Consider the following 22447-nt stretch of genomic DNA (forward strand, 5'->3'; position numbering starts at 1 on the left):
ATATAGTATTGCAGATTGCTAGCTTAAAACTGAGTCTGTTTTACAGGAACACTTCAGCATTTCTGAGTAGAAAATACAGATCATCGAGTATGCTGAAAAATGTTCACAGTTCAGGTGAAAATTCACAGCTGAAAATTTGCAGTTCAGAATCTATTCGCCAAGAACACACTATTTCATTAATTACAAATATGATTTGTCCCATGTAATTACTTAAAATCATTTTCTGTAGGCATCACTTTGCTATCCAAACTAACATTAGCCTTATTTCAAGGCAGAATCTCTATTCAGAACTGACTAAAACATTTGAAATCTATCCATGTTTAAATATGTTTAAGTACAGTTTAAAAGTACTGAGGCGAGTATTCAGTTCCTTGGTGACATTTTGAAGAGTTCTCTGCTAAACTGAAGATGTGAGTTCTCACTCTTCTCCCATTGAAGCTCTTTTCCTGATGGCACTGATGGAGCGGTTGTGGACCTATTATTATTGAAGTACTTTGTTTCTGTAATCCAAGAAACTTAAATGAAGATTTTTTTAAAATACTTTTGCTGATGGAGGTATTGCATCTTTAGACAAGGTTGAGTCTTCAGACACAGTGAAGGGTGGAAATAATAATCCTATTTATTCTCTCTGTGTGTACAGAACAGGGAATAATTGCTGGGGAAACTTTTCCTAAAAGAAGTAGTCCTGGGGCAGACAATGAGAGAAAGTGTTCAGGGCTTAGGAAAGAATACAGGAGAATGCCCATCACATGCACCAAGGTGACAAGCCTGTCAGGCTACTAAGTGTTACCTCTTTTCTTCTATATATACTTTCCAGGAACTTGGAAGTGTATACAGTGTTCTGGCTGCCATTCTAAATGTGGGCAACATTGAATTTTCTGCAGTGGTATCTGAACACATGATTGACAAGAGCAACATTTCCAACCCAGTAGCCCTTGAGAATTGTGAGTTTTTTCTTGCTTTGAAATTGTTTTCCTTAATCATTTTAGTACCAAATGTCTTTTATTGCGAAAAGTTATCAATGTGTTCACATGGAAAATTTGCAAGAATTAAATGTTGGAATTAGATTAATAGGGATTTTTTTTCACTGGCAGGGCGATGAGGTGCTGGAACAGGTAGACCATAGAAGGTATAGATGCTCCATCCCTGGAGGTGTTCAAGGCTAGGCTGGATGGGATCTTGGGCAGCCTGATCTAGTGCCTCATTCAGTGGCTGAAAACCCTGCTCATGGCAGGGATGTTCAAACCATATGGTCTTTGAGGTCCCTTCTGACCCAAGCCATTCTAGGATTCTGTAATACAGTGGAAGGTAGAAGGGCTGATGACTGAAATAGGTACTGACCATTGGTCTGTATGAACGCTCCGACTTGCAGGGTTTAGTTTAAGACTTTGACTGGGCCACTCTTTTGTAGTATGTTAGACTTTCAGCCTTGATTGCAAAAGTGATTTTTCTTCACAAACCTGCCTCTGAGTTGTGATCTTACCTTCCAGGTGCATCCTTGCTGTGTATTCAGGCAGATGAGCTGCAAGAGGCCCTCACCTCTCACTGCGTAGTGACTCGAGGAGAAACAATTATTCGTCCCAACACTGTGGAAAAAGCCACTGATGTCAGAGATGCAATGGCCAAGGCTCTCTATGGGCGCCTGTTCAGCTGGATAGTCAATCGCATCAACACTCTTCTCAAACCTGACAAACATTTAAGGTAAAATACACTATTCCAGAATACAGTGAGATCTTCTATGGAAGGAGTATGGTCTACATTGAAGTGTTTAGTGTTCTCATGTTAAAAGATGTTTTTTATACTATTTATGTCATGCAGTGGCAATACAGCAGATACAGATAGCACAACATCTGCTGCTTTTCTGTTTATCCTTTACTCATTTAATAATTTGTAGATTATGTGTAACTACTGAAATTATTTTTTCCTTTATACTGTTGACTGTATAGGTCAAATTCTGCCCTTATGTGTGCCCAGGTAACCACATATTGCGGTTACTGCTTTTATATGCACACAAATATATATATATATATCAGGGTAGTTTCCAAAGCCATTTTCTGTGGTTAATGCCCACCCTGTCCTTGCAGGGAGACATTTTAAACAGATAGATGAGAAAGATCCTGGGAATGAAGTTTTAATACATTTTGCTAATTAATTAAAGAAGAAATAATTCATCTTGCATTGTAGATCCTATAGGTCAGGGCTCTCACTGTCTGGGAATATGAGTGATGAAGCATGAACTTGAAATAGAATATCAATAACAAATAGCTTTGCAAATCTGGATTTTTCTGAATTTTGTATTTTTGAAACATCAAATGAAAGTCAAGGCTGCAATCCTAAAATGTGTCAAACTTAATGCACTTGTAGGGACAGGAAATAATAAAAAAAGATGCCCGCCTGTAGAAGTGATGGAGCACTGGCACAGGGACCAGAGAGGCTGTGAGGTCTCCTTGTTGGGGATCTCCTAATGCTGCATGGACATGGGCCTGGGCACCCTGCTTGGGTTGACCCTGCTGGTGCAGAGCTGTGCCAGAGGAGCCAGTTACTGAAAACAGAAAGTGAATTTGTTACGTTTTACCCAAACTTGGCCTTGCAGTCCATAACACAGAGGCTTGGCACGTTGTGCTGCAGAGCTAGCAAAGATGAGAGCCAGAGCCAGCCCAGCCCAGCTGCCCCAGTGCCAGATGCATGCAGAGGCACCACACACATGCATTCACTCCAAAGACACAGCTACCAAAGCAGTCTGAGAAGAAAACACAGCAAGAACTTCCATTTGGCACTTCTGACTTATTTTGTAAATAGCCAAAAAAAAAAAAAAAAAAAAAAAAAAGATAAGGATTAGTCAGAAGAAAAGTTTCATGTGTGGTCCTTCCATGGGGAAACAGTTCAGTCTATGAGATGGACTTCACAAAAAGGTTCAAATGCTCAAAACCAGAAGTAGTTATTTAGATGCATAGAAGATCTAGCTATTCATTCTTTAGACTTTCCTGTTAAAATAAGAAGTTTTAAGTGTTGTGAATAAGTACTAAGAAGAAAGAATATCTAAGGCCTGTTTGCTTACAAGAGGAACAAAAAGAACCTCATGTTGTTTCTGTACCATCAGCTTTTTACAATAGATTATTAACTAGTACATATTAATCAAATTTTAAGTCATCTATACATTTAACGATGGAATTGGACATTATGTGATCCAGAGTATCTGGTTTGCAGATAGAGACATCTTTGAATTTATATGCATTTATTGTATTTCAAATAAAAATTTTTTTTTTTTTTTAAGAAAAATCTGATTTAGTAATGTCCATTTCGTTCATATTTGCTGTGCAGATACAGCTTATTGCTTTCACAAAACAATTACGAAGATAGTCAATGTCAAATAATTACTCTTTGCAGTGGAAGTGATGATGGTTTGAACATTGGAATTCTTGATATCTTTGGCTTTGAGAATTTCAAGAAGAATTCTTTTGAACAACTCTGTATCAACATTGCCAACGAACAGATTCAGTTCTACTTCAATCAACACGTCTTTGCCTGGGAACAGGTATGTGTTGAATTTTGTGATTAAGCTTTAGTATTGCTGAGCATATAAATGCTTGTCTCAAGAAATGACATTGTTTCTTCTCCATAGGAGACTGTAAATTGCAGATCCTAACAAATGTTTTCAGAGTATGTATTATATGAAGAACTGTTGGATTGCAATTTGCAAGTAAAATGCCTACATCGAGTACATTAAACTTGAAATGTACAGTATCTAAGCAACATAACACAGTGATAATCATTCTAGTTCAAATGCAGTGTTGTTTTCCTGAGGAATAATGTGAGTGATGTAATGTATGGTTCTACAGTGAAAAAGAAATAAAATAAATGAGTGGTAAAGTAATTATTGAAGTGCAGTGTTCATAATAACTTGCTAATAAGCTTAATGAACACTAAAATTCCATAAATAAAAAAAAATGGAAATCTTGATCATAATTTGTTCTTGTTCAGGAACCAGCTCATCTAAGCTAAATAATGATGGATTTAATCAAAATAATTTTATGTGAAACGGAGAATAGAAATGGAATTATAAAAGTTTGTGAAATTAAAGAGGACTAAAAATCCCCAGAGAAAGATCATTTCAACTTTACAAACTGTTTCATGAGACTCATCCTTAAATCATTATTCAGTATTGTTTTTTGAAGAAATTACATGTCTGGGGAAAAAATAATTTCACAGGAAGTAGATATATTCAGTTTTGTCACTGGTTACTTTGCTGTACCTGAATCTGAAAACTGATAACAGCTTTGCTTTCCTTGGAGGTGCAACCTCCTAAAAATAGAGCCTCAGAAGTGATAGGAATGGTATGTTAGGATGTGGTCAAAGATCCTAAGCGTTATTCGGGAAGTTCCCCAGGAAGCCTCTCTGAAGATCCTCATTGCCATTCAAAGATGCTCTTGTATAAATTACAGAGAGCAATCACCCCCAGCCTTCTAGGAACCAGCACCCTCATTGAAATTGCCCGAAATGAATGAATGAATGATGTTGTAATGTCTTATATAATATTTACTGGAGTGACATAAGTGACCCACACAAAACAACGACCAAAATACAATGGATTGTACCACTCCCATTAACATAAGAAAAATTGGCCTTACTGCTCCCATGTCATTTTTTGTTAGCCTTGTTGCAGAAATAAGAGAAGCCTGGGTAGGGTGTAAGGATGAATTGCCTCCAGTTTTCCAAAGATTTTTTTCTTCACACTTATAATAACTCCTGTTTCTCCTTTGTTTTTGCACCAAGTGATGCTGAAAATTTTCTACAGGAATGTCATTTATGAAGACAATTGCACAGTATTGAGAAATCCTTTCTATTGGATGTTTTCTGTTATGTTTATTGTCACTGTAGTACCCCTAATGTGATTTTACTAGTTTTTAATATTCTTTTCCATCTTATGGGTATATACGAGAGTTGCTCCAAAAGTAATTCCTCCTTTTTCATTATGTTGCCTGCCCTGTCCCTCAAGGTGCTTCTCTCACATGTAAGATAACTCACTGATGTGAGATAATTCTTTACTAGCTCCATGTTCTGCAGGTAACTTTGTCCAGTAAAACAGCTTTCCCATTTCCTTCTCATTTGTGATCCTTCCATAAAAAGTCAACAGTGAAATACCTTCAATATTTTGGAAAGTGGTCAACTTATTGCCACATAGAAGGATACTACTTTTTGCATTTTATAAGTATGCAATGTTTATTTTGCATATGTGTAACAAATTGGTCTTCTACTCTAAGGTGGAAATGTTCATCTTTAATAACTCCCTGGTGTTGCCGTTTAAACCAAAGCATCATCATGCCACATTCTCAGAAAAAAAAATGACATTACATTTTTATTAAGGATGAAGATAATTTCCTAATGCATTTAATAATTCTTTTGTTGGTAAATTAAACCAGACTACACAAGGTAATAATACCTGGTTTTGATCACAGAAGAGACGCCATAAAATACTGAGATGAGATTGGAGCCAAAGTGTAAGTGCAACTCAGTCATTTCTTCTGACATCCCATCTATAGGAGTACTGTCTAGTGGATTATGCTTTAGAATTTCAATGAGCAGCTGATATTTTAAGGAGCCTTCTAGTTATAAAATACCATGAGAGATTACAACGTCCTGTAGCTGATTCAGCTTATTAATTCAAATAAGATCTATTTAATTACAATTTCATGATGTACATCATGGAAGCTTTTCTCCTTGCTGTTTGTATCATAATAATATGGTTGAGGACCAGCAATTGCATAAGGCAATGTAATATCGTATCTCTTTATTCCAAGCCGTCTATCACACCAGTGCCTAGAAGGCTTGGTTATCAGCCATCCTCCAGGAGCTCATGGGAAGTGATGAAGTGAACTTGCTCCATATCCTACTGGGCAGACAGTAGCACTACAGAAGCTGTCAGCACTGACATCCCATTCAGTTTTTAAGATACAAGCACTAAACACTGAGGGATCGTATACACCAAATGCTTTGAAGGTCAGACACTTTGTGTTGGCAGTGCAGGGAGGGGGAGCAGACATTGTTATTATGGTGAAGCAAAATGGCTATTACAGAGTTCCTTTTCTATCAGCTCTCTTAACAAGCCTCTTTCACAAACATTTCAAGTAGGGAAAAGTTAATTGTCAGATGTGTTGTCTCTGAGATCTTCTTTGAGGATGTCTGAGCATCACCGAAACACTTTTCTGATAGATTCATCCAAAGCAATACCTTCCACAATATCTTCCCTTTTCCCCCTTGGTAAAAGTAGTCTTGGTAACCCTGAGCAGTAATAGCTGGTTTCGTGAGCGTAACAGCTGTGTGCCAGTACAGCTGTAGCCCTTGGTTAAGCTGCCCCTACCCTGGTGTAATCTTTGGGAGATAACACAGAGTCATTCCTTTCCTGCCACTAGCTCATACACATATGTAATTAACTTCATGCCTGTATCAGTGATACATTTATTACTGTCCTGTCTTCTCCTGCTACTCAGGTCATTGGTTAAAATGAAAAGCAAATCTCCACCTGTCCACTGCTCCAGGGCAGATGAAGATGAAGTTAGTATTATGTGCCTGAGAGACATAGCCCATGTGAGACTTCAGAAGAGAATCTTACTCCTTACTCCTAACACCTGAACATGGGTGTATAGATCCCATCGTAACCTATCCTTGCAGTAAAGAGTGTCCTGAGCTGGATAGTAGAAAAGCTTAGTTGTATATTGTCTTTTCTTTCAAATGGATTGGCAGGTAAATTTATTTTGGTCAATATTTCCAAGACTGTGTCAGTGATTCTTTTTGTCGCTTTACATTTTCTCTCTTGCTTAGGAGTACGATGTCTAATAATTTGTGATTTTCTGTTGTATATGGCAGTTAATTCTTATTTGAAATCCTCACTGTGGTGCTTTCTTCACTCACCCCTGACTGTCATTCAGACTCAAGTGAATGACACATAAGGAAAGGTTTTGGGGCTAGAGGTCTTTGAACTCATTAATATTAGCCATCATTCATGCTTATGACACTCAATTTACAATGAATTCAGGGTAGCCCAACTGTGACATTACATCATAAATTAACATAACACTTAGATAAAGTCCTATTATTTGGAAGGGAAATTATTTTTAGAGTAGCTCAAAAGGCTTAATTATGTGTTTCATAGTGTATGGAGCAGTATGCATGGGTCTGAAGGCAGCACTGGTATATACCTGGTAGCACTGTGCTCCCTTATACTCTGCAATATGTAATGCAGACAAAAATAATGGAGGGGTGGCAGTCTCTAGAGCATCTTTCTCTTGATAAATCTATGCCTGTCCTCTACCATGCTGAAGGATTAAAGAAGGTCATTCTTGTATTGGCCAGCTATAAATTAAATAATTTTTGAGGAAAAAAAATCATTGCAGCACCCTGTGGATACAGCTTTTGTTATTTTGTTATTCTCAGTCTTGTGGAAAGCTAAGGATATCCATAGTCTTCAGCAAAGAAAAAAGAATGAGATGTTTTATCGTTTTTTTAATAATTCTTAATACTTTTCCATCATTTCTTAAAAGGAACAAAAAAAAAAAAAGTAGAGGTCAGCATGAGACAATTTATTTATGTAATGTTTAGAAAATGTGTCCACTATACTACCACACTTCCTGACATGAGAGGTTTTCCAGATGTCTGAAGATGGGAATCAAGCAGTTGAGGCATCTCTGATCTCCACTCACTTTTTCAAAAAATGCCATAGGAATCACTTAAATATCCAGCAGCAAATTCAAATCTGTAGCTTGGCAGTGTGACACATCCCTTGATGTCTTTACCATCTCAGCATACCTTTTTCATGTAGTTTTAGTATCCTACAATTGACAGGTCACGAATTATTTTCTGAAGTTGTTCTGTATAGACAGATATAATGTGCCTTCTGCTGTTTATTACAGAATGAGTACCTCTATGAAGGTGTTGATGCAAGAGTTATAGAATATGAGGACAACAGGCCGCTCTTAGATATGTTCTTGCAGAAACCAATGGGCTTATTATCCCTGCTTGACGAAGAAAGTCGATTCCCACAAGCAACAGATCAGACACTTGTAGGTAAGCATATGGTTTGTTTTGTAACTTTGCAGCATATCTCCCTGTTACGTTTTTGTTTGCTTCATCTAATTCAGGGTATCTGTGCTAGCTGTTGTTTTCAGTGAGCCCACATTCCAGTGTCAAAGTATATTTTAGTGAGGCATGCATGCGAGGTTGGATACATCTTTGAAGTTGGCAGAAGAAACATCAGGAGTGCAAATGAACCTAAGTTGCTAATTTAAAAGGTTTTAAATTCTTCTGCCTTCAGGATTTTTTCAAGTTACAGCGCTTAAAAGATAAAGGTCAAACTGATTTAAGCCTCCAGGTTCATATGCCAAGAACACTGTTTTCAAAGCTGAGTTATATTCAGAATTCCAAAATGTTCTGGAATTTAACATGAACCATATCTGAACATGTTAGTATTCCTTAAGGGTAAAGGCTGCGAACCTTGCATTGGTGCCTTTCTGAAAATTATGTTTCCTATTTCATTTATTCCAGAAATTAAAATTAGAACGTCTGAATTTGTTGTGATTCGGATCCTGAATACTTCAGCAATACTGGGTGCTTGCAGTTCTTTTCAGCATTTCAGTGAGGTTTCTGAGCTGATAAGTGCATTATTGATTTTTGAATGTGCAGTGTCAGATGAGAGTTTTAACCAACACCTGAACACAGAACCCAGTAACAATATCCATAATAAGCATTTATGTGAGTTCATTGTTTTTCTAATGCTCTATATTCTCCAGTACAGAGCCCCCCAACCAACTGGTAAATGTTTCCTCACAGTTTCCCAGTGTGGTAGGTTTGACACACTGTTTCACACACGAAGATCAAAAGCTTGGAAATACAAATGACTTTCTGAGATGACATGTCTAATAAAAAATGGTACGAAGAAAATAACTGATTCAGGAGCTCCCATATTCTCTACAGAGTGTCTTTTATTACAAGACTCGTTATACTTTATTTCTCTTAACAACATCAGTATGTTTTGTGCCACTGTATTGTCTGAGAAGTCAAGAAATGTCTTTAGATGGATGCCGATTCAGAAAACAAGTAACTCCAATAATGGATAAACTATGTGTTTCCTTCTAGAAAAATTTGAGGATAATTTGAAGTCAAAGTATTTCTGGAGACCCAAAAGAGTAGATTTAACATTTGGGATTTATCATTATGCAGGAAAGGTAAGAGACCTATTGACATTTGTTGGGGGTTGTGGAACAGTAGGGCTAGAAGGAAATGACAGAGGTCAGCTGGTTTGGTTCTTAATCTTTTTATTCAGTCCTGACATGGAAATATTATACCTTGAAAGTAAAAAATACTTTTTTTTTTCCCACAAAAATAAAATAAAATAAAATAAAATAAAATAAAATAAAATAAAATAAAATAAAATCAATAACAAAAGTGTGTTTTTCAGTGTCCCCCAGTAAATGAAGTGGCTGCATTACAGCACAACCAAAAAGTTACCACTCTGTAATGCAGCTTGGTGCTCCACTGATTCTTCTGCTATGCTTGTTCCTGCTGCTTCAGAATGGGCTCTATCTCCATTCCTTCTCTCTTTTTTTATATCTCCTTCACCCCAATGGTCTTACTACTTAGTTCTGCACTCTCATTAGACAGATAGCAAAGGCCATGCTTTCTGCTTTATTTGATGAGCATCATCTTGCCCTGCTCTACAAGGTGACTTGCTGAACATGTCTTTGCAAACTCAGGAGGAATCACTGATGGGCTAAGGCAAGATGCTGCTGGTCAGTGAAGGAGCTCTCACCTGCTTTTGAGCTCTTAACGAGGGTACAAAGTAAACATTGCTGTCTCACATAGGAAACTGTTGTGCCTGTGCAGTACAGGAGTAGGTGGTCTGGAAGGAGCATCACACTTCCCATCAGCTGATGGAAGATAGCTTGCCCCTTGTATAACACAGGCAGCTACAAAAGGCCTGTGGTGATACCTTTAAAATTAACCTGCAGAATTATTTACATTTAATGCTTATCTTGCTGCTGAGGAGCAGGGAGTCAGCTCTGCCTGTACCATTTCTGATTCCTTCAGTGCAGCTGGGGATTTCACCAGCCCTTTCCAGCAGAGAACACCATTTTTTATTAGGTAGTTTCTTCAACCATTCTTAAATTTGAAATGCTGTTTCATTGTTTTTAGTCCTGTTCACTGTAAACCTAGAATACAATTTATATAATTTTTGTTTCAAAGCTCTTTTTTTGTAATTTAGGATTGCTAATGGGCTGTTCTGTTGTATTTTGTTTTTAAATTAAACATGCCAGTTTTGCCACCCTTTGACTTGGTTTTCTTGTGGGTCATTTACAGATAGAATTCCAGAGAGTTAGATATATCATGCTTGGATTTGTTTATAGAGATCTCATGTGCAGCTTGTTACTTTGAAAACTTCCTCTGTACTTAATGCAGGGTTCTCTAGGAAAAGTCCTGAGTACAATGCAGCACAGTATGAATGGGACAGAAAGTCTGCACAATATGGGTAACCCTGTGCAATAGGGCTGAAAGCAAGTCCACTGCTTGTTGTGTATTTATACCTGTAATAGTGTAAAGGATGGCTATGATACAGTTGTCCTACTAAAACTAGTATTCCCTGCATGCATAAAAGTGCCTCAAGGTATTCTGGAGTAATAGATTTCCTTTTAGTAATCTGCATCATAATGGTTCTCGATATCAAAAAGTTAAAACTGTCTGCCATCAAAAGAAAGACTACGAGCAAGAGCAAACCTCATGGCTGAAAAACTATTCATGTCATGCCAGAGTGGTTAAATATACAATTACTTTTCAAATGCCCAAAAGATGCATAAATGCACTTTTTAAACAGGTTCTGTATAATGCAAGTGGATTCCTGGCCAAAAATAGAGATACTCTGCCAGCTGATATTGTGCTGCTCCTGCGATCATCTGAAAACAATCTGATACGACAGCTGGTAACACATCCTCTTACAAAAACAGGTATTGCTATTGTGGTAATCTTCCTACTGTCCTTCTCTAGACTTCATGCTGACCACAGCTGGATTTCATATGACCATTTATTGATGACATTATACACTTTGTGGCTTAACTTTCCAACCCTAGAATCTATACAGAATGGAGCCCCTGCCATCTCAACCTGCAGGGGAGGGACTGGTCTGGTCAAGTGCGAAGGAAGTGGTAGAGGCTTCTTTCAGGGTCCCCTCTTCAGGTTAGGGGCTCGGGACAGGGAGTGGAGTACATCTCTTGAGTTGAGGACTGAACAAAAAGGATCAGGTAAGTCACTGGCCTTTTTTGACAGGGCATATGTAAGTTGTCTGTTTTGTCTCAGTGCAGTTTTTTCTCTAAAGTAGTAGAGAACCCAGGTGGATTCCTAACCTCTGCTGCAAAGAAAGAGGAGACACCCTGTTTCCCCATTAGAGTAGTTAACTGTTGAAGTCCTGATAGTGAGCTCTTCCTCGGAGAGATTACAAGGAGTTGCAGGAATGTAACTGGCTCTACAGAAATTACTTCTAAGTAAAGTTGCACCTTAGTTGAACTATGTCCTTTGTACAGTGTCTTACTTGTCTTTTTGGGTGATGGGTAAGTCTTCTTATCCTTACAATCAGAAAATATAGGTGGCAAGCATCATCTGTGTCCTGGCTTTAGGTTCTACCATGAAGTTCCTGGGTAACTGCTGTTACGTGTATTATAGACAGGCAGGGGTTACTTGTTATTGTGTTGTATTTCTCCCTGTGTGAGGGCACTGATACTGTACAATGAGTATTTTACAACAGTACTTTCTTGTACCACTACATAGGAGAACGGGAAAGCTGAACTGAAAGAGCCTAATGGAAATTTCTCCAAAATGTTATCATAACTTACAGAAGCTAAGGTTTTGGCAAAGCTCCTGTTACTTACAAAGGAAGCTTTGCTGGTGGAATGCAAAATTTAGTCTTGAAAGTCTATTTTAGATCAGTATTGTTGGGAAAGCACAGAGCACAGTGTCCTTCCCTGAACATTTTAACTTATTTACATCTGCTAAGATGTTAAACTATAATTTCTGTAGAGCCAAGGTCATGGCCTAAATGGTACCAAGAACTTTAGTAATGTTTTGCAATGATGACTCTGAAGATAATTTTAGTTCTTTTGTTAATCTACATCAAATGTTTTACCTTTTGAAACTGACCCAAGCAATCCAGCTCTAACCAGATAAAAGTTAGTTTCCAGTCTAAGTCATCCATATACAGTAAGTGGAAACACTGAGGTATATCTAGAGTCCAACCAATCCTATGCACCTGGAGTATTTCTCTTAGGATGAGATAAATCTTTCGTAAGGTCCCTCTCTTCACTGAATGCAGTGGAGATCCAGTAGATACTTCGCTTCCAGATAGCTAACGTTAGATGTGAGTAACCTCTCTTTCTATTCTACCAAGTGATATTTAGCTAAGCACAGGGGATTTTTCCATTCGATACCATCACATAACCCATGGTACATTAGCTGAGCATACCATACATACCATATAGTTGCAGCTTTTTATCCAACTTTCATGTAACTCTTGTCCTTCTCTTACTCGGAGTAGATGGGCATAGAGAGATTACAGGCTCTCACAGTATGTAATGAGATTTCAGAGGTGTTAAATTAACAGCAGAAGTAATGGCAGCATGCAGCACTGGGTAGGATTTATCAACATAAAGCAACATGGTGTAAAGTGACATAGTGTTTTCTTTATTTATTATTTCTTTAGAAAGTCAGTGTCTATATAAACCACTCCTGTGAACTTGTCCTTCAAGTCATTATTTAAGGGTAGCTTTTGGCTAAGAATTACAAGGTTGCAGTATTAAGACTATGTCTATGGTAGTAAACAAAACTACCAGGGCCAGCAGACAGTAGCCAAAACACTGCCACAGTATTGTCCATTATGATTAATTGCTAGTATGTCACCCTGGGACAGTTCTGGTCAATGTCAGCTAACATTCTCCCAGGAATACCCAGGCACTCTTCACAACAAAGTACAAATGAGCAATGGTTTCCAGCAAGTTTTGAGGGGGGGATGCAACTGTATTTTTACCAGTGAAGTAGAAGAGTGGAGAAGTATAGGGTTTAGCTGAATAGACTTGAGTCATGCCATGTCATCTGACCTCAGCTGGAGAAGGGTACTGGCATATGATTTTAACTTATATATATGTAGCCTTAGAACTAGGATAGAAAAATAAGCTCCTTAGTGTAAAAGCTCATGGATACCATAAGATATATCTTTTTCACCTTCTGCAGCATTCTGTTTATTTCTTTTGCTCTAGTAGGTGATGTAAGCGCTGAAGGCAGAAAATTCAGTTCTGTTCCATCTTCATGCAATTTCTTCAGAGCTTGTTCCATCTCAAGAGTGCAAAGAGAAATGACAGCATACACAGAAAAAGTCAACATCTTTTGTAATCATATGTTTGCACCGAATAAGGTGGTTCAACATAGTTTTTAGTTTAGATGTGATCTAAGCATTTTGGTAGGTTGCATTCTTTGATCTTCCCTTAGGTAACCTGGCACACAGTAAAAGCAAAACTACAATCAGTTACCAGATGTGGACCCCCCAGAAATCAATCAGTCGTACAAAGGTAAGAAAGCTGATATCGTGATTCCTCATTGAATCTTAAGTTAAATTACAAAGGCAATACTGTCATTGGTACTAAAAGTAAGCAAGTAACCCCTTCGATGGTTTTTCTCCCTCTCCTATTTTCTTTTCTGTTTAGCTGGATATCTTTGTGTTGTGCAATTCATATTCCTTCCGTGAGGTAAAAAAAAACCTAACATTTCCCTTCTTTCTCGCTATAGTTTTATAAAAGCTTCAGAAATAAATAAATAAATAAATAAATTAGTAATTTGATGTGAAGTACAGTCATATTTCATAGAGAATGACCACAATAGCAGTGGTCCACAATAACAGGATCTCAGACATTGTCAAGGTATTTGTGGCAGTTATTTAGATGTTCTGCTCTCAGACTGTGTCCTCTGTATGTGAATGTTTGTGCATTGTGCAGCAAAGTAATGTATCGTATTGGTGTAACTACTTTGTGCTAGTGATCATGCGGTAACTTATCCAGTTTTTAGTGCTTTTTTTTTAATTGATTTTCTCAAAGAAGTGGTTTGTTGAGGCTTTGGAAAGGACGCTATGGGCTCAACATAGATAAGTGTCATTTTCTTTCTTCATCTATACAGAATGAATCTGGAGATACTGGGCATCATCCAAGAGAGACAACCAGTATGAAAACACAAACAGTTGCTTCTTATTTCAGAGTAAGATATCAGATCTTTTCACCTACTTATTTTTTTTAAGAGTAGAATAAATATTTATTCTTTCATCTTTTGAAATACACCTGTTGACTTAGAGTCAACAGTGGTCAACTTAGAGTTTGTGAAACGTATTTAGGGCCCAGCAGTTTGTGTTGTATAAATATCTAAAGGAAACCGTAATGTTCCATCTAATTTTACTCAAATACACAGCCATATTTCTGTCACAATGCTTCTCTGTATGAATCATCTTTCACTTACCAGTTTTTTCCTAAGGGATGTAAGGGAAGACTGGACATCAGTTGTATAGCATTTCCTTCCATCTTAGGAAGGAAAAGGGCAAAGCTAATTTGGAACAGGAGCGACAGGGGAAGATTTTGATTTTTACTTTCCCAAGCAGTGGCTGTGCTGCTGATTCTGTCATAGAAAATATTTGTGAAGGATATTCTTTCCTCCAGAGTCATGCATGGAGTTGGCTGACTGGAGCACAGCTCTGAGGCTCCAGGTTCTCATAACTCCTATCTCCCAGCAAAAATGTAAAGGAGGCTCAGGTAATGTTTATGACCTTTAAGAGTTTGTTTACGTCTGAGACAGAGAACAGTAAGAAGCAGGATCTCTTTGTTAGTATACACAATTACACAGCTTTTTGGTCTACCAAGGATTATTCAAACCGTGCTACCGTGGTGGTTCAAAACTGCTGTGTTAATATTCTGGATGGAAAAATGTATTGAATCTACTTCAGAACTCATATCTGTGACTCGGATTGGTATTACCACCAAATTCAGCAACAGAAGCCATGGATGAGTTTATTATATTTGCACTTTCCTGTTACTGTTTTCTGTAGTGGAAATCCCTGCTCAGATCGTGCTAGCTAATGCCCTCAAATGAAAACTCAGCTCATCCCCAGTGGTTTCCTCTTATGCAGAAATCCATGGGTGACTGAGAAAACCATCTGCCTCCCAGGATGAGTAGAAAAAAGCATATCTATTATCCTGTCCTACTTGTTTGTGTTCCACTGCTACACTAGTAATAAAACTAATTAAGCACTTTGCTGCATCGTGCAGCATTTGTCCAGAATGGAGTTGCACATTTTAATAGGAAACATATGGCTCTTGACATCCTACACCAGTTTCATGTCCCCAACCTACTGCTGAACTGTGTGACATCCTGGCTTCTGCCTTCTGTGTAGTCAGGCTGAATCTTGAGGAATGAGCCTGTTTGTTTGTGTGTTAATAAGATCTTCCTACATGGCAATGTTATGAAATACAAATCAAGAGGTTTTTACAGCCATATCCACCTCAGTTGGCATGAGGAGCTACAAATAGCACCCTCTCTGCTAGCCTGGCATCCTGGGGAGGTGGGAAAAGCACAACTTTGGATTGAATTTGTGCATTTTTAGTTTAACCCTCCTCAAAGTTTTGGTGCTGGCAGGGGAGATGTAGTGTCACCATCAGCCTATACAATGAAGAGGATGCACTATGTCAGAGTAGATTAAGCGTCCCCTCTTGTGGGGTGACTTTAGTTTCCTCCACTTTAATGCCAGGATGGTGATATTTACTGGCTTCTTGCTGTTTCGCTTCTCATTCTTAAGACTTTCTCTTTGGGTGAATCTTCAAATAGTTGACAATAGGTTAAAAACCAACAAACAAACAAACAAAAAACCCCACAGGTTGCAATTACCTAACAAGATTCCAAGAAAAAATAAAGAAGTTCAAGGAGAGTTTCTCTCACATATTAGACCAGCTTATGTGTCTGGGAAGAGGCTTTCAGAAGGGGACACTACCCTTCCATCAGATCTGACAGCATTTAGCACCTTTTACTACCACACTGTCACTAACAGCTCAGTCATTGATGCACACTCCAAGCCCAATGCACTTGCCCCAAACACTTACTTGTTCCCGGTCTTCATCATTAGGCATAAAATGTGCAGTCAAGTACTTGTCCCTTTAGAAGAATGAGTGGGATGTCATTAGAAATATTTCTCGTTTAACTCTCCCCTCTTCTGCAGTTGCACACATAATTCATTTATGCTCTAGCAAACAGTGCTTTGTTTCTGCTAAATGTACAGCTTGATATGAATTTGATGTGGCCAACCCAGCCCACCAGCTGCTGTTACATGCACTGGTCATCAGGGACACTGTATGAAACAGATCAATTTTTAAAACTGCAGTTAAAGATAATGCTGCTTCCTAAAACAAAGCAGGAGTTCAGTTATTGGCAGTACCACAAATCATTGCAGTTTTAGTGAGAATGCTCTGGATGGGCTACACTAGAACCATTTGAGGTCATTGTTGCCCTGAATCAGTATATGCTGATCTTTTCGAAATTTGAATTGTTGGTGGGCCATTTACTTCATCTGCTGATGAAGTTCCCTTTTACTGAAATGTGAGTGGTTTTTCACATGTTCTTGATCATATGAAATAAAATTTCAGCTACACCCGGAACTACATTAAAGCATCCTGGTGTTAGATATTTTGTTACTTTCTTGCAGTACTCTCTCATGGATTTGTTATCCAAAATGGTGGTTGGCCAGCCTCATTTTGTCCGGTGCATCAAGCCAAACAATGACCGGCAGGCAAACAAGTTTGATAAAGAAAAAGTGCTGGTTCAGCTGCGTTACACAGGAATTCTGGAGACAGCAAGGATTCGAAGACAAGGTTATTCGCACCGCATACTCTTCGCTAACTTCATAAAACGGTAATATTGATGTGAAGAAATGTTTTTTTCTCTTGTCTCATTGCTGCTCAGAGTTTGATAAGCATGTCTTTGGCATGGTGTTTTAAAGAAATAAAAACAGAGACGTTACAAATATGATTGCACATTGGATGACAGAATAGATCAGTCACAAGATTTGTGAGCCCTTCTGGATTGGTAGGGAAAGGTTATGCATCTCAGCATGATTGTTCCATATTCCCTCTGCATTTGGGTGAAAATTGACTCACTTATAACCTGAAAGTTTTCTTCAGAGATTAGAGGGTTAGGAGTTTAATGCTTCAAATGGTGGAGAATTTGGAGACAGAGAATTGTCGCCATTTCTCCAGCTCCTGAGATCCAGCACTGTGCAACATCTGCTTTTGGCAGGGATTGATAATAATTTGGAACTGCTCATCTAGGGCTGAGGGGTTCATTAAGTGCATAGTTCTGTTTAAAATACAATTTCTAAGTGTTAGACATTTGTTAAGAAGGATAATGAATAATGATTTATTTATAATCCCTTTAACTCTCTCCCACTGCTTCAAAAAATGAATTCTGAGCACTTAGCCTGTAGTTCTCTTTTGCAAATAAAGACCCTGAATATTTGCCTCAGTCAGAACTTAGATTTCTGAAATGGAGAGCAAGACTAGGAAAAACCAAGCAACAGCCACTTAGACAGAAGCAGTTAAAAGTAATAGTGCCCTAGAAACAGAGAGCTAGCCGTGGAGTGCTGCTGGTGCACAAGGAGAGAGAGTAAGGACAAAGTGATGTTTTAATAGTATGGCATTGCCGGTAATATTAGTGTCTTGCAAGAGTGCAGCGTGGGAAGAGGTGGTCATCACTGCACCAAGATGTGCTGTGGCTTTTAGTTGCTACTTTTTATCAAGAACTTTGCTGCTCTGATAAAGGAAAGAAAATCAGTGACCACAATGAGGAAGCTCGCCAAAGAGAGTGCCCCTGATTGCCCAAGGCTGTGTAGGTCCCAAGCATAGGTGATACAACATTACGCAGAAAGGGATTTTAACAGGTACGTATCTCCCTGTCTTTTTATTGTTAATACTTGAGACTTACAATAGGCCTGGAATGTCGACAGATTTATTTTGGTTATTAAACCAATTCACTGTATAGTACAAAAAGAAAGAGAAAAAATAAATAAATAAATGAGTAGGTGTAGGAATCAGTGATAATGCAGGAAAGAGCATTCTCTCCTTTTCTTACTATGCTCTGAGGGAATTATTACCTTCATCTAAAGCAGGTACAACCCAGATTTAGCATATGAAGGCTAAATAAATAACTAGAAAAAAGAAAAAAAAAGTAGAATGCAGTGTCAGGAAGTACACAGAGTATTAACATAATTTTCTGAATTAAAATAAATAAATAAATAAATAAATGAAACAAGATAAGTACAGCTCGTTTTGTAATGAGGCATTCTAAAAAGTCCTGGAACATGCAAGAACTCTTCTACCTGCCAGTTGAATTTGTATGGGATGGGTAGTCTTCATGCATAAGCATTCTGACCCTTTTTCCGAGTCAGAGTTACTTCCAAGGAAGTAACAAGAGCTGGGGTGTATCTCACATAATGTTAACCCTCTAAAAGGTAGATGGTCTTGCACAAGAATTAAGATATGAAATTTTCATGACATTTCTAGCTATGAAGGACACTAATTTAGACAGAAAGTCTTCACAAATATTTTTATTTTATCGCTGAAATAACTCACAGAATGCAGTCAGAGGAACAAAGTACTGGCACACAACCCTACTTGAGCTGCACACTTTTTAAAGCCTCCCAGTATTGTTATAGAATTAAACATCCCTCCAGGGTGTGCAATATGTCACTCATCCGGTTTTAATTGAATTTCTCAGTACTGTGTATAAATCATAGCAGTTTTCTTGGTGTACTCTTTTTGGGTTTTTTTTCAGTGCTATGTTTTCTTTCATATAATTGTTTTTATTAGTTTAAATTAATGGTTTAGATATATTTGCAAACACTGCTTGCTTTTAAGGGAATAAAGAATCATCTTTATATTTGTCTTTAGGTATTATCTCATCTGTTACAAAACAAATGATGATCCTCCAGTCAGCCCAGAAACCTGTGCTGCCATCTTGGAAAAAGCCCACCTTGACAACTGGGTTCTTGGAAAAACTAAAGTAACCTTTTATATTTGTTGTTTAATATATACAGTATGTATACCAAAGCAGTGTTATTGCAGCACGTCATTCTTAATTTACTAGGCAATTCATTTTCTTAATCTCTTCACTCATTTGATTGGAGTAGCTCTTGGTCTTTTCTGGTACTAAACCAAAACCAAAACAAACAAAAAAACATTTTGCAGAACTGTTCCTTAGTATCTGGCTGAAATCCTGACCCAGAAATGTGTTAAAATTCTGATCAACTGTAACAATGCCACAGCCTACCTCACCTATAAATTCAGTATGTGACCAATGATGTTGCTTGTACTGTTTCTAAAAATGTGGTAGTAAGGATCTGCCCATTCTTCTTCCTTGGAGCAACCAGACTACCAGCAATGGAGGAGAAAAAGCTTCATGCTTGATAAAATCAATTTAGTGAATAAACTATGCCTTTAATTTAAACTTGGGAAGAAGAGATTTAAAGTTCCAAATTTGGATCACCTTTGTTGAAGGGGAGAGCAAGGTAAAATAATTCTACAAGCAAACAAGATGCTGTCTTCAATAAAATTGATCTTTTAGGTAATACAAGTAAGAAGTCGGCTGGCACCAACTGTAACATGTAGATTTTAAGTGGATTGAGTGAATACTGGGACTGCAAGGGCCAGTTTGTGTAAACCATAGTAACTAAAACTACTGATTGTCTCTTTTTAAGGTATTTCTCAAGTACTATCATGTGGAACAGCTGAATTTAATGCGAAAAGAGACGGTTGATAGGATTATATTGATTCAAGCTTATGTCAGAGGGTGGCTGGGCTCAAGGAGATACAAAAAGATAAAGGAACAAAGGGAACAAAGTGCTATTAAAATACAATCAGGTAATGGCTTTAAAACATTTGAAGATTTGCTTAAAGTTAGCACGTGTGTGCAGCCAATAGATGGGTGTGCTTGTTGGATGTGGGTTTTGCTGTTTTCCTGTTGTTATATTTTACAAAATTTCTGATCCTTCATTTCTGCTCTTGTGAAGAATAATTTCTTCTGAGCAGCTTATGACAGTCTTCTTACTGAAGTTGCATTTATCAATATTACCTTTAAAGACAATTTTTTAAATGGAAGGATGTTATTGCATAAATGATACTGTTATTAATAATATTCTAGCATGCTCTGTCAAGGTTGTGTAATATAAGAATAAAAATAGAATGGATTAAACATCCCAGATAGATAATAAGACCAATTACACTGTTGGTGGAGATATCAGCTGAAATTTTTAATACACTTCATGCATCATCTTGTTGTACATTCTGATTCTCCTGTGTTTTGTATTCATTTCATTCATAGTAACTTAACTTGCCAGAAAATGTAATTTTTATGTAGATTCATAGTGCCTATGTTTGTTTGCTGCTTTTGGAAAGATAAATCCTGCAAAATTTTTATAAAAACATTTTAATGGAGGTCTGTAATTCTTTCCAGAGTTTTTTTATTCTTAAATCCTCTTGTGTATCTAATGGATTGTTTATTTGTTTGCATCTCTTTCCAGCTTACAGGGGTTTTGCTGCTCGTAAAGAATACCAGAATGCAAAACACAATAAAAAAATTGAAAAATACATCATTAGGCTTCAAGCAAGTAAGAATTGTTTGCTTTCCTTTCCAAACAAAATAAGTTGATTCAGATTCTTTGCTATGACCTTAGCACAGTACTGACTATGCTCATTTATACTTTCTGAGGTACTATATATCTCATATAGCTGTATGCAGTGGTTGAAGCAGATCGATGTATTCCACTACCGGTACCTCAAAGCAGCATAGAGTAATGTTCTACATCTATGAAGTGGGCTGGCAAAATGCCATAGCAAGACTTTTCACTCGCAGCCTGATACATCTAATTGTTGCAGCTGGTGCTGCTGAAACCCTTTATGACATGATCTGCATGTAATGTGTGTGTTCATGCTGTTTTGCTAGGAATAGGTTTTGTTACTTATCAGTAATAGTTGTTACATTTGAGAAGACTACAACCTGTACTTCCACTCATGTCTGATTGTTTTTTTGCCAGGCCTCAATCTGAGCTAGCCAGGTACAATTTCTCTTCTGCTCCGGTTCAGGGCATCCTGAAGCACTTCAGATGACACTCAATAGCCATATGCCAGCAAGTGCATCAAGCTTCTCATGACTGGTCATTGACTTCAATGAGAGCTTGGAGACTAAGCACAATTGTAAACACATTCATACACACCTCACTTTAGTCACCTTCACCTGGAGTTGAATCCCAGCCCTTAAACTACCAGCTGTCATAGTGGTGAGGGTCCCTGCATGTCAGAGACTTTTGAGCTTGGATCTCTCACAAAGCACTAAGAAAAAGATTATGAGCTAGGTCTACTCTTACTGCTGAGCTATAACATTTTCAGTTTTTTCTCTGATCAAGTGAATGTTTACCTAAGGAATTAAAGTTCTATGTCTGTACCAAAAGAGAGGCTGGTATTGTCTATAGTGTGATAGGTTTTCCCAGGGAAATTAAAAACCTTGAGTCACAGCAATTGCCTGAAGTAGGCAAAACAAGTACATGAAGCGTAGAGTACAGGGTTCTAGAGGCACTTCAATAGCACTGTGTTTCTGCTTCTTTTGATGTCTTCTTTTATTTTCTTTGGTCCAGCAAAATACTGAGAAAGACCTTGGCTGTATCCTCACATAGAACAACTGCAGCTTTCTGAAATCTCAACAGTTTTTCTGAAAAAGAGTAATTTGAGCTGAAACATAACCATAATTATCACCTCAGTCTGTGTTTCCTTATTCCTCCCTTTTACTGTTGGTTTACTTTTTGAATACTGTTACCATTGAAGTGTCTGAAATTTTGGGGGTATCCAATGTTTGTTGCCTAAGGTTGCTTATGTTACTATTTCCTATCAGTTGCCAGAGGATACTTACTCAGGAAGAAGAGAAAAGAACTAACTGAGGCAAGGAACAAAGCAGCAACAACAATTCAATCTCACTACAGGGGATATAAGGAGAGGAAGAGCTTCAAAAAGAGGAGGTAGTAATGTTTTCTGTCTCTTATGTCACTGTGTCCCTTTCCAGTAACTGCACTGATATATATAAAAAACAAACAAAATAGAATGCAAAACTAAACAAACAAAAAAAAAGTGATGTAGTGAAACAAATTATTCTAGATATACATACAGTAATGTAAATTCACTTTGACTTCCTTTAATGTCCCTAGGCAATTTTCTCTCATTTTCAAGCCAAGGAGATACTATAGGGTTAATGTGACCTGTAAAAAAAATATTCATGACTCTTCTTAAGTGAATGTCTGATAAGCATTGGAGATGATGAGCAGGAACCTAGATGACTTGCTCATCCAACA

At 37.7% G+C, this 22447-nt stretch overlaps 1 protein-coding gene across 3 annotated transcripts in view; it reads left to right on the forward strand.

The window, feature by feature from the left end:
* The window catches only part of MYO3A (myosin IIIA), a 95223-nt gene that overhangs the window by 58550 nt on the left and 14226 nt on the right, over window positions 1-22447 (forward strand). For all 3 annotated transcript variants that reach the window (XM_015853320.3, XM_085538751.1, XM_085538752.1), the window contains 13 exons: window positions 818-944; window positions 1491-1701; window positions 3388-3535; window positions 7908-8061; window positions 9130-9218; window positions 10862-10991; window positions 13519-13598; window positions 14200-14277; window positions 16763-16968; window positions 19002-19113; window positions 19808-19970; window positions 20630-20716; window positions 21994-22117. In XM_015853320.3, coding sequence (XP_015708806.2) covers window positions 818-944; window positions 1491-1701; window positions 3388-3535; window positions 7908-8061; window positions 9130-9218; window positions 10862-10991; window positions 13519-13598; window positions 14200-14277; window positions 16763-16968; window positions 19002-19113; window positions 19808-19970; window positions 20630-20716; window positions 21994-22117 — 1709 coding nt within the window. The remainder of the gene's footprint in view (window positions 1-817; window positions 945-1490; window positions 1702-3387; window positions 3536-7907; window positions 8062-9129; window positions 9219-10861; window positions 10992-13518; window positions 13599-14199; window positions 14278-16762; window positions 16969-19001; window positions 19114-19807; window positions 19971-20629; window positions 20717-21993; window positions 22118-22447) is intronic.

Source organism: Coturnix japonica, chromosome 2 (genome assembly GCF_054131305.1).
Source record: "Coturnix japonica strain WE chromosome 2, WE-NBRP24, whole genome shotgun sequence".
Classification (NCBI taxonomy): domain Eukaryota; kingdom Metazoa; phylum Chordata; class Aves; order Galliformes; family Phasianidae; genus Coturnix; species Coturnix japonica.